This window comes from Equus przewalskii, chromosome 1, assembly GCF_037783145.1.
Source record: "Equus przewalskii isolate Varuska chromosome 1, EquPr2, whole genome shotgun sequence".
Taxonomy (NCBI): Eukaryota; Metazoa; Chordata; class Mammalia; order Perissodactyla; family Equidae; genus Equus; species Equus przewalskii.
In genome coordinates, this window is record NC_091831.1 from 146,308,071 (window position 1) to 146,321,396 (window position 13,326).

The following is a 13,326-nucleotide window of genomic DNA, read 5'->3' on the forward strand; positions in this document are numbered from 1 at the left end:
AGTGTGGTAATCTGAGAACGCAGGCCCAAGCATGCCCTTTTCTTTGAGAGGCCGGCTATAACAGCTGGTTTTCTTAGATTCTAACAAGCTAGAAATTAAGCTCTTATGGTGCTCTCAATTAATATAAAAAGAAAAAGAAGGATTAGAGATTACACAGCAGTAGAAGGATTTGGCTTTCGTTTTGGTTATCTGCGTATCCGTTTGGGCATTTGTACTACAGGAGCTCCTCTACAGCTAAAGAAGACAGCCCTAAAAAGGACTCTTTATAAATCTATTTGTTCATAAGTTCAAAATGTCACAGGTAGGGGGTTTAAGCTTGTACTTCCCAGATATGTTTCCACCAAATAAAGAGAGTCCCTTATTTTTTTTTAAGCTCTGAAGCCAGACATAGTTTTCTTCTAGTTGATTTAACAGGCAGTTTTTTCCAAAATTGACCAGCTACTTTATCTTGAAAGTCTGTTCAGACAGATAGTGTTCCTCTTTGTTGATGCTCACAAGCCGCTTAGGGGCTCTTCCTGAGCAGCTTTCTGCTCACTCTGACATGGGGATTCCACGGCTGCATCTAAGGCTGCCACCTAAGTTTCATTAGAACTTCCAGCATGCTTAGCTTGTATATTTTCTAATTAACTTCCAGCTGTCTCCTGAATTAACCTCATGTTAATAGGAATCTAATATTGATGCTGTTCCCCTAGCTATAAACTTGACATTTTTCCCTTTTTTTCTTTCACTTTTTCTCTTATTGGTTGATCGCTCGGGCCCAGAACTTTGTGCATGTATATGTGCCTGTCTTTTTTCTTAGGACCTGCTCCTGTTGTTGAACAGTTTATCCTATTTGCATAGTATTCTTTTTTTAATTGGTGTGTCTTTTCATTTCAGTCATAATTTGGATACCTTGTTTTACTGGCACTTCCGAATCATCTCCCTGCTCTCTCACTTACCACAACTTACGGGATTTATAATGTTTAAAACACCTCAAAATAAGCACCAAACAAGGAGACTATTTAACTTCATCACAGATGGCAGAGACTAAACTAATAGTGTATACTTTCTAGTTGGCAGTAACTAACAGAATTGGTATGCTTTTGCTCTGTAGTGTCGCTTTGTGCCTATATATAAAAGTTTGTCATATGAAAATTTATTTGCAGGAACATGTTTACTTGTAAGGTGTTAGGGTTATAAACTATATATGGAGGTATAAGATATGGTCCCTGCCATTATAGGGCTTATGACTGAATGAAAGAAGCAGAACCTCTGTGAAAACACACATTACCTATAAAGCAGCCAAATGCCAGATGTGTGGTACAAAAATGTGCTTCAAGAATTGGAACAAGGGGGCTGGCCCCGTGGCCGAGTGGTTAAGTTCGCGCGCTCCGCTGCAGGCGGCCCAGTGTTTCGTCGGTTCGAATCCTGGGCGCGGACATGGCACTGCTCGTCAGACCACGCTGAGGCAGCGTCCCACATGCCACAACTAGAGGAACCCACAACGAAGAATACACAACTATGTACCGGGGGGCTTTGGGGAGAAAAAGGAAAAAATAAAATCTTTAAAAAAAAAAAAAAAAAAAAAAAAAGAATTGGAACAAGGAAGAGATCACTACGGGGCTCTGCTGTTCTCTCCTCTTAACAGGGGTAGGATTTGAACTGAGCCTTGCAGGGAAGGCACATAAGGATTACTTGAGAGGGACAGAGACAGCATTCTAAGCACAGGGCACAATTTGAACAGAGATTGAGGAGGTAGAAAGTGTGTGGTATGTTCAAATAGACAAGTTTGATAGGAGTAGTGGTGCCTATAGATAGAGAAGCATGAAGTTGTTTTGATAAAAGTAGAGGGTCTTAAATGCCCTGGTGAGAAGTTTGAACTTTATTCTTTAGGTTATTGGGATTTTTTTTTTTTTAAATTTTGGGTAATAGTATTCTAAGGTTAATTTGATATTATATAGGTTGGATTGGAAAAAGGAGAAATTAGAGGTAATGTATATGTCTGGATGTAGTAGCAGAAATTGGGGCAGGCTGGGCAAGGGCAAAATTTTGAATTAAAATTAATAACAGAGTGATTGAGAGAAATAGGGAAGTCCACAACAGAGAGCTGTTTTGAGTGAAAGGTGATGAATATTGTGTTAATATTTTGATACAATGCTCACTGCCAAGTATGTGCTAGGCACTATACAAGAATCTTTTAATATCTCATTTCTTCTAACTACCGTCCTTCAAGGAAATTATCATTATCCCCATTTAGAGATAGGGAAACTGAGGCACAGAGAGGTTATATGACTTGACCAGGGTTATATAAAATGAGTAACAGGCAGAACTAATATTTGAACCCAGGCCTGACTATAAAGCCCATTCTTTTCCCACTATATCACATAAGCTTTGCCGAGATGTTTAATTTAGCATAAAGGGAAGATTTTACTGATAAATGAAATGAAAATATGCATGCCAAAATTAACTTTTTATTTAAAAGGAATTATAAAATAAGTATATTCAGCAACTGGGGGAAAAAAAGTTTCACAACTGCCTGTAAGAAAAATTTGATAATAGAAAGAATGTTCCACTGGCTGAAAAGGTATAGAATTCAGGACAAAAGATTAAGACTTATTAAAATGACCTGAGAGCAAAACAATTTGTAACACCAAGAAGAAAATAAGATAGGTAGTATCATGGGCATGTTAACTGATATATCAGAAATACTACTGAAAAATTTTAATATGAAGAAATGAGAACTGGAAACAGCAAGTGACTTGTCAAAAACACGTAGCTAGTTAGTGGCAGAGCCTTGTGATCACTTTAGTTTTATAAAGCAAATATTAACGTTTATTGAGTGGTTACTATGTACCAAGCTTTGGATAAGTGCTTTAAATGCATGTGTTAATGAACCTCCCAACAATCTTGTATATACTGTAGACAGAGAAGTTCAGGCACTTGCCTTGACAAATAGAGCCAGTATTGGCACCTGTTTCTGACTCCAAAGGCCATGAACTCTTTATGCTTTTTGTTTAGAATCTTGGATTTGGGGTTAAGAAATTGATTTAGTCTGAAAAGAGTCTTCTCTGTCTCATTTTTTTTTTTTTTAAAAAACAGCTTTATTGAATTATAATTAATTCCCTCATTTTCTCTGATTTCTGAATTGAGAGACTGGCCAAATTAGAAAGACAATAGCTTTTGAGCTATTTGCATTTTCTTCCAATCTTCAATCCATATAAACCATCATCTGATTTTGTTCAGGAGGAGCTTCACTCTCATTTTACACACTGCTTTGCACGTTTCCCTGCTCCACATCCCAAATTTGTGCACATAAATTATGTATCAGAATATTTAGACACGTGTAGTTGGGGGAAACAAGTGGTAGGGAACATTGTATAAAAGTAATTCTTATTCATTCAGCAGATATTTATTGAACAATCTCTATTTCAGTTATCCTAGCTTATTTACCTTTTCCTCCTACATCTTATCCTTCAGCCTTTAAATTATATCCAAGGCTTTGTAGGAACCTTTTCAAACTAAGAAGATAAACTAATTTTTAATTATGATTCCCATATCTTAAAAGTGTGATGTACCAGTTTACCAGTTTCTGTATTTTATAACCCTATTACATTTTTCTTTTAGATGTTTGTATCTTGCATTTTGTTTGACTACATTGCTGTCTTACTGACTGAATTACATTGTTTTTGGTTGTTTTAGTTGTTCTTCCTAACTTAAAATCAGAAGATACACCTTGCCTTCTATCTATAGATCTGTTTCATGTTTTGGTAAGTGTTCAATAAAATTTTTTTAAAAGTCACTGAAGTTCATAATTTCATGTGTTGTCTTCTTTCAAATTCATGCTCTTTGTTCAGGATTATAAATTATTGGTGTTCAAACTATGAAGTTTAGTCTCTTTTTCCATTCTGTTTACATATAGATACAGATTTGACTGAGACCATCAAAATCGCTTTAAAAATGAAGGGACATTTTCTCTTTACTTTGTAATAGGTCTTTTCCCATTGATTATATTTAGTTGGTGTCTGTACAAGCAAATTTTTCTAATAATATATTATGTTCCCCACTTCCCTTCTTAACTTGTTTACATTATAAGCAGTGAATGACAGTGTGAGCTATCTTAAAGTCATTAATTATTTGGTGATAGAGACCAGGCCTTGGATGTATCTAGGCTTCCCCAAAACACCTGTGGATAGGTAGCAACTGTTTTGTGAGTTTCTTGCAAAGCTTTTCTATCCCTTTGCTGATCCGATTCCTTCAAAATGAATGCTATAGAGAGAGCAGTGGTGAGATTGGGAGCATGGATTGTGGATGCAGTGTTAGCCAGTATCCTCATCCCTCTACCCAGGCCTCTGTTATCTACTCTGTTATCCAGGCCTCTGCCCACTGGTTGTCACCCCTACCTTTTGGAATCTCTTGGGGGCACTTTGAAAAGAATGCCGGTAACTGGATCCTACCCACTGAGATTGTGATTTGTTGAACTAGGGTGGGGCCTGTGTATCAGGTTTATTTTAAGAGCTCCCCAAGTGATTGTAATGTTGAATCTTCTGAACCACAGAAAACCTAGAAGAACTTGGGTATGCAGTGATGTTTTAGATACAACACCAAAGGCACACTCCATGAAAGAAATAATTGATAAGATGGACTTCATTAAATTTAAAAACTTCCACTACCGAGAAATAGAATAAGTAGACCTAGCAAAAGGGTAACCTGTTTGGTGATGATTTTTGTCCTTCATTTATAGTCTAAGATAGTCTGTTGAATAATTAGGAAAAACAAAGTGTTTGTTAGAAAAAACAAACAGTGCAGCATCTAGTACCCCTTACATTTAGTTAGGAGATTAATTTGTATTGGTCTTTGTTGTTACTCGTGTTGATAACCATTTTCTCTCTTAGGTAGGTGCTGTGTTAGCATTCCCATCCTTGTATTGGGATGATACTGTTGATCTGCAGCCTTCATCAATTAGTTCTTCTTATAACCACCTTTATCTCTTCCATTTGATCACCATGGCACACATGCTTCAGATACTTCTCACCATAGACACAGGTAAAGCTCCCATTGGTTGTTAGCTATAAATATTTGCCCATGATTTATTGGCAAAATTAATTATGCTTGTGTTTAATTATATTACATATTTCTATATTACGTCTATTTTTGAATGATTATTCATTTGTTTCTTTATGGATGCTGTTTAAACAGAAAAGTAGAAGAGCTGTGAAAGGGATAATTAGCTAAACCACTTGATTCTTTAACTTTTGACTGTGCTCCAGATACAGAGAGACCTACTTTTGCCTTTTTTCCAAATTCCCTAATCTCAAGGTTGGGGATTGGTCTCTCTAAGGTTTGTCCCTACCTAAATACTTTCAGCCTTTTGATAAGCCTGTCTATGAAACCGTTTTTATTCCTTCAGTAGAATGATAATACTTTATTGGTCTTACAGCATTTATCACATAGCATCTTCTTTTATAGTTTTATCTTTTTGTTGTTCCACTCCTTTCCCTGCTTCTCCTTTCTCCCTACTCTTCCATCCCCACTGTAAGTTTCTTGAATAGGGAACATTCAGATTTCAAAATCATCCCTCATAAGCTTCAAATGTCTTAACAACTTTTATTATACCTGATAAGTACTCATTAAATGGTTTTGTTTGTTTTTAAAGATTTTTTTTCTTTTTCTCCCCAAAGCCCCCCAGTACATAGTTGTATATTTTAGTTGTGGGTCCTTCTAGTTGTGGCATGTGGGACACCCCTCAGCGTGGCCTGATGAGTGGTGCTAGGTCCACGCCCAGGATCCAAACCAGCGAAACCCAGGCCTCTGAAGCAGAGCGCACAAACTTAACCACTCAACCACGGGGCTGGCCCCCATTAAATGTTTTTTGAATGAATATTCATTTGAGGATACATGAGTAATATAAAACCATGGAATTATGATATAGTTGTCCTTTTAGATTCTGCTCTTAATAGAAAGCAAAGTCTGGTTCTGGGTGTCAGTGATTAAAGAGCTACTGAAAGTTCAGATAATTTAGAGGACAGATAATTAAAGTCACCTTTGAGCAATATCTAGCAAAATTACATATGTCTTTACCCTCTGACCTGCCAACCCCACTTGTAGGACTCTATCCCAAAGCTATACTGGTAAAAATATGAAAGGAAACAAGCACAGGATTATTCATTGTGGCATTATTTGAAATAGCAAAAAACTGGGAGATTGGTTTAATATCCTGTGGTATGGCTATAGACTGGAATGCTGTGAAGCTATAAAAAGGAATGAGCAGGATCTACTGAAGAAGTGTCAGGACATATTATTAAGTGAAAGAAGTAGGGTACAGAGCAGTGGTTACGGTGTAATACCTTTGTGTAAAGTATTTTATGTGTATGTGTGCATATATATGCTTACATATATTCATTTTTTTAATGTTTTTTATAAATGAAACAATAGAAGTATAAACCAAAAACTAAAAGACAATTGCCTCTAGGGCATGGTAAGGAGTATGGGGATTTTAGCAAAGACTCTGTGAATGTCTTTTAAATGTAGTTTTGATTTTACAACCTTATAAAAGTTTTACTTAACTAAAACAAAATCAAAGTGGAGAAAAATAATTTTTAAAAATTGAAAACAACAAATGAACCTAACTATAACAAAAGTATATTGAGAAAATAATTGCTTAAGTGACTTTAAAACAGTACTTCAGCTGTACTTCCCTAATACAATATATTCTGACAATGAAAGAACTATAAAAGAAAATCTTAAACTGAATTCATATTAGTAGTACTAGTATTGTTAATTTGAAATTATTTTAGGTAATTTTTAGGATAAACCAATAAGTGATTGTCATAATGTCATTGAGAACTAAGATTTTCAGCATAAGAAGGAGACAAGAGAATAAATTAAGAAAAGTTAAGGAAATACCAAATAATCTCCTAGTCAAAATCACAGCAAGTTATTTTGTGGATATCAACAAACTGATTCTGAAGTTTATACGGAGAAGCAAACAAAAGACCCAGAGTAGCCAACTCAATATTGAAGGAGAACCAAGTCAAAAGACTGACACTACTGGACTTCAAGACTTACTACAAAGCTACAGGAATCAAGACAGTGTGGTATAGTGAAAGAACAGACAAATAGATCAAGGGAACAGAATAAAACCCAGAAATAGACCCACATAAATGTAGTCAACTGATCTTTGATGAAGGAACGAAGGCAAAAGGAGCAAAGAAGTAGTGCTGGAACTGGACACCACATGTAAGACACAGACCTTATATCCTTCACAAAAAGTAACTAAAAATGGATCATAGACCTAAATGTAAAACAGAAAACTATAAAACTCTTAGAATATAACATAGGAGAAAACCTAGATGACCTTGGGTATGCAGTGATTTTTTTAGGTACAACACCAAAGGCATGGCATGCTCCATGAAAGAAATGATAAGATGAACTTCGTTAAAATTAAAAACTTGTGCTCTGCAAAAGACAAAAGAGAGAATGAAAAGACAAGCCACAGACTGGGAGAAAGTATTTGCAAAAGATACGTCTGATTAAAGACTGTTATCAAAAATATATAAAGAACTCTTAAGATGCAACAATAAAGAAACGAACAACCTGATTAAAAATGGGCAAGAGACCCAAACAGACATCTCACCAAGAAGATAAACAGATGGCAAGTAAGCATATGAAAAGATGTTCAACATCTTGTGTCATTAGGGAATTGCATATTAAAACAACAATGTGATACCACTATACCTATTAGAATGGTCAAAATCCAAAACACTGACAACACTGAGTACTGGCAAGGATGTGGAACAACAGGAATTCTCATTCATTGCTGATGGGAATGAATTCCATGCCACTTTGAAATAGTTTGGCAATTTCTTAGAAAACTAGACATACTCCTACCATACAATCCAGCGTTCGTGTTCCTCGGTATCTACCCAAATGAACTGAAAACTTGTGTCCACATAAAATCTGCACACAGATGTTTATAGCAGCTTTATTCATAATTGCCAAAACTTGGAAGCAACCCACTGTTCTTCAGTAAGTGAATGGATAAGTAAACTGTGGTACATCCAAACAATGAAATATTCTTCAGTGCTAAAAAGAGCCATCAAGCAGTGAAAAGACATGGAAGAACCTTAAATGTGTGTTACTAAATGAAAGAAGCAGATCTGAAAAGGCTACATACTGTATGATTCCAATTATATTACATTCTAGAAAAGACAAAACTGTGGAGACAGAGAAAGTATCAGTGGTTGCCACGGGTTAGGGGAGAGAGGGAGAATAGGCAGAGCACAGAGGATTTTCAGGGCAGTGAAATTACTTTGTATGATAGTGTAATAGTGGATGCATATCAATAGTCATTTGTCAAAACCCTAGAATATACAGCACCATCAATGAACCCTAATGTAAACCATGGCCTTTGGGTGATAGTGATGTGTCTGTGTAGGTTCATCAGTTGTAGCAAATGAACCACCCTGGCACAGATGCCGATAGTGAGGGAGGTTGTAGGTGTATGAGAACAGCAGGTGTATGGTAGCTCTGTGCTTTCCACTCAGTTTTGCTGTGAACTTAAAACTACTTTAAAAAGTAAAGCGTTAATTTAAAAAAAAAAATCCTGTTACACAGGTCTGTGTATTTGTCAAGACTCATCAAATGGTGCATTTAACATTTGTGCATTTCATTGCCTGTAAAGTTTACCTCAAAAAAAAAAAATCATATAGAAATATTGAACTCTTAGATTTAAATTGGAAACATCAGTATGAACTCATGATATATTTTCCTCTTTTAAAAAAAAGTGTATATTTCCCAAAGAGATCTTAATTGTAAAAAGAAAACAACAGTATTCATCCAAGGTAAGAGACTCAGGGTAATTTTAATTGTAGCCTTTCAGATGAATTTATGTATGAACAAAATTAAAACAAGAGAGCACTATTCAAATGTGCTGTGACCATCCTTCACAAACTGCAAGGTAGGCATCTTTATGCCTGTTTTAATACAATAAAACTGAAGTTCAGAGAACTTAAGTGGCTTACTCAGCCTTTTAACCTAAGTGGGAGAGTTTGCAGTTGCCAGAAAGGTTTAGGATGGTCCTCCTTAAGGACACATTAAAGAAGGAGAATGATCTCACGAAGTTCTTTTTGTGTGTTTCTTTGGGCATAAAGGCAGGAGAGCAGCCTACTTCCTTTTCTAGGGATTGAATTTCTACCAGCTGGCTAAGACCCCCAGGAACTCAGAGCAGGTAGATCACCCTTAATTTGTTTACCTGATCATATTATAATGAGGTAAATATTTATTAAACATCCACCTTTAGCAAGGTTGTGATTCTGCCCTGATTGTTTCCCCAGCTACCATACTGATGAAGTTTATCTAACAGTTTTAATATTCAGAATCAACTATTTAAATTAAGAACAAAGGAAAGAACCTCAGTTGAGTTGACATTGTTTATTATCCTTGAACCAGGAAATTGAGGGGTAATTTATAAATCAAACAGCAAACTCACAGATTTATTCTTCAGAATTTCTTTTTCAGACCTTCCCCTTGTTCAGGTGCAAGAAGAGAGTGAAGAGGCTCGTTCTGCATCTTCTTTCTTGGCAGAAATTTCTCAGTATACAAGTGGGTGAGTAGCAGTCTGTTAGTCCAGTCTATTTCAGTATTGTTTCAATAATTCCATGTCATTGTTCAGTTGTTTGGCAGTATAATTTTTGAAACATTTTAATTCCAGTTTTTAAAAATTAAAGACTTTTGGAATAACAGCTACCCATCTATTTGTCTCTGAGATCGAAACAAGTTTTGACACATCTCTACTCTTATAAATTATTCTGGGAACCTAGGTAAAAAATTATAGAATTTTAACAATTGGCAGCATTTAGAATTTAAATAAATGTAGAAAACATGTTGTCCTTTTAAAGTAGTTCATACAGTTGATGCACTTAACTGATTAGAGTTTTTTTAAGGCTGTTATGAGTAACAGAGGAAATATATTAGCAAGGCAGAGGTTAAAACTTGTGCTGAGCTTCACCTGCTGCCAATCTCCCTCTTTGTTTTCATCTTCGTCAATTTTCTTTTTTAGTTTAGGTACTGAATATATGTGTGTGTGTGTATTTATTTTTATATTCATAGACCTTTTTTTTTTCCACTGGGAAAGATTCTCCCTGAGCTAACATCTGTTGCCAATCTTCTTCTCTCTCTCTTTTTTTCTCTCCCCAAAGCCCAGGTACATAGTTGTCTATCTTAGTTGTAGGTCCTTCTGGTTCTTCTCTGTGAGCCACCGCCACAGCATGGCTACTGACAGCCAAGGGGTGTCGTTCTGTGCCCAGGAACGGAACCCGGGCTGCCAAAGCAGAGTGTGCTGAACTTTAACCACTAGGCCATCAGGGCTGGCTCAGTAGACTTTTATTTTTAAGAGCTGTTTTAATTTACAAAAAATTGAACAGGAAGTACAAAGCGTTCCCATTTATTCCCTCCCTTCACCAGTTTCTCCTGTTATTAACAAAACGTCATACATTTGTTAAAGACAATAAACCAATGTTCATACATTGTTATTAACTAAAGTCCATAGTTTACATCAGGGTTCACTCTTTGTGTTGTACCATTACAGTATCATGTAGTTTCACTGCCCTACAAATCACCAATTTTAATACAGATATCAGGAAAGTATTAATTTTTTTTAGCTAACATAGCTGCTTTGGTTAGTTATTGATAAATATATCTGCTTCACATTTCATTACATGAGTTAGGAAAAAGAAGAAGGTAGTTCTTTGCCTTAAAAATCTACCTGGTAAAAGATGCAAAATTTGTGGTTTTCTTTAGGAAACTATTAGGTTTAAAGAGTAAAGCTATAGTTAGTTGAATATTTTGTTTTAAATGCTTAGATATGTTTTAGAAAGGGGATGTGTTTAAAATCTAGAGTTTTGATCTGGTCAATATTCTGTTCTGTTCCGGGGCCGCTTAGCTGCGTTGGGAGTGGGATTCCTGGCTGGTATTTGTGGGTCTCGTTGAAGAATGGCATCACCCCTTACCTTCGCTGTGCTGCATTGTTTTTCCACTATTTACTTGGAGTAACTCCACCTGAAGAACTGCTTACCAGTAAGTAGGAAATAAGATCACAGAGTGGTAAATAAGAGACTTTTCTTCCTTGTCTTCAACCTCAAGAATACAAAGTGAGAGCAGGCAAAACCATTTCTCCATTCCCCACCTCTTTCATCAGTGTTCACTCTGAACGTGTGTGCCCCTGCCCTAGCGTAGCTTAAAGGTGAGGCCAAAAACCAGATTAGCCTCATAATCTGCAAAACCTACTCATGTCTTCTATCTATGTATAGTTGATGTGCTTGAGCTTATAAAATGCCTGCACGCAGAATATAACTAATAGGATATACAAGAAATTAGACACATTGGTTACTGTTAGGGAAGAGAACTGTTTGGCTAGGTGGGAGGAAAACTTTTTTGTATACTGTTATTTAAATTTTGAATCTATGACTATGTCTGTTATAAAGAATGCTGCTGGGAAAGGCCAAGTGTAACAAATCAAGGCCATGTATATTTGAGGAACAGAGTCGTTTTCTTTCTCCTTTCCATGGCTTAAATCTAGCTCAAAGTAGAGAAGGCTTCTTTCTGGTTTTGTATGGGTAAAAATTAGAACGTTTGTATGATCTGGAAGAGTCACCAAAATTGCTCAGAAAGTTTTCCTTTTGTCCTTTGAGATTAACTGACCAGATCAGCTTTACTGGCTGTCAGCTTCTTTATCTTGACTTCAGTTCAGCAGGGTTTATTGGATCTAGGTTTGTTCTGATTCTACATAAGTAGGATACTACTTCCCAAGTAGTTACCAGTACAGATCTGCTGTTTCATTAGAAAAAATCATGTGTTAATTTATCTAGACCGTGCTGTAATATGGCAATGAATAAGATAAAGTCCTTTCTTTTTATTGAGAAGAGACCAAATATAAACAAACAGATAAATTTATATAATATAATGTCAAATGATAAGTGCTACAAAGAAAAATAAAGCAGGTCATGGGCATAGAGAATGCTGGGGCCAGAGTGGGTAGTACTTCTAGATAAGAGAGTTATGGAAGGCTTCTCTGTGAGGAGACGTTGAGCAAAGAGACATTGAAAAAAGAGATGGGTTTGAACTGGGTAGAGAGTTGATGGAAGAGTATTCCTAAGCAGAAGGAACAATAAATGCCAAGGCTTTGGTTGACATAGTCAAAGAATAGTAAAGAGATGAGTGTGGCTGAAGCATAATGAACGGGGAGGGTGATAGGAGATGAGGTCGAAGAGGCAGCCAGGGGCAGATCATGTAGGGCCTTTATGCCATGATAAGGACTTTGTGTTTTATATCGTGTGGTGGTTTGACTGGAGAAATCTGATCAGGAGAATGGCTCAATCAGATTTATGTTTTAAAAGGATCACTGTGGCTTATTTGTCACCCACAGTTTTATAGAGTACAAAATGTATTCTCTTACTATATATAGAGTATAGAAATGAGCATAAACAGTGAAGAAACTCTACTAACAGGTTGACCAGGTAAGAACAATGTGCTTATCAAGTGTGTTTTTATTCTCTTGCAGATGCTGCAGAAGGAGAGTACAGTGCACTCTGCAGCTATCTATCTTTACCCACAAATTTGTTCCTGCTTTTCCGGGAATATTGGGATACTGTAAGGCCCCTCCTCCAGAGGTACTATGGGGACAAAATATCATTGTTAGCTTATTATATAGTTTGGATATTTTAAATTAAGATTCTTCGCTAAGCTTTTAGATTGATATATTGATTGAAAGGGGTAACAAAAATACAGGAGATTCCTAATTCACACAGTTAAGGAGTTGGGGACAAGACCAGTGGCCATGGGCAGCTGGAATTTCTACTTGTTCCACCATGACTACCATTCATTGTACTTATTTTTCCCAAAGCTGCTATCTCATCCTAGTTTCAAATCAGTGTGGGGTGAGGGAGGAATGCAGTAGTACTGTTGTCAGTAGCATAAAGTCACAAATAAGTATCAGAAGAACCCAAATTGGGGCTATATCTAAAACAATAGCATCTCTCTAGTGGTAGCACACATCTCAGGACTGTGACTCAGGAGGAAAAAGAGCCATTTGATAAGTGAAAATGCATTAGTTACATTTCCCAGGGAGATGTGTGTCTTTCAGAAAAACTTTCTACCCCATTACCTACTGTCTTTCCTGATCACTTTCTATCCTCCTAACCTTTAGTCTCCTTACCCTGTCTTTGCCTCCACCATTTTCTTTTTTCTTTCTTTTGAGATGTAGTTGACATATACTGTCATTTTAATAATAATTTTCACTGTGTTACTCTTATTTTATTTCCCCCATTAAAGATTCAGACACCCAATTCCAAT

At 36.4% G+C, this 13,326-nt stretch overlaps 1 protein-coding gene across 3 annotated transcripts in view; it reads left to right on the forward strand.

The window, feature by feature from the left end:
- The window catches only part of UBR1 (ubiquitin protein ligase E3 component n-recognin 1), a 166,595-nt gene that overhangs the window by 135,821 nt on the left and 17,448 nt on the right, over positions 1-13,326 (forward strand). For all 3 annotated transcript variants that reach the window (XR_011529200.1, XM_070582691.1, XM_070582701.1), the window contains 5 exons: positions 3,679-3,746; positions 4,872-5,022; positions 9,496-9,583; positions 10,919-11,052; positions 12,536-12,644. Coding sequence is in view for 2 of the 3 variants with exons in the window: in XM_070582691.1 (XP_070438792.1) it covers positions 3,679-3,746; positions 4,872-5,022; positions 9,496-9,583; positions 10,919-11,052; positions 12,536-12,644 (550 nt within the window). In the remaining variant the exon portion in view is untranslated. The remainder of the gene's footprint in view (positions 1-3,678; positions 3,747-4,871; positions 5,023-9,495; positions 9,584-10,918; positions 11,053-12,535; positions 12,645-13,326) is intronic.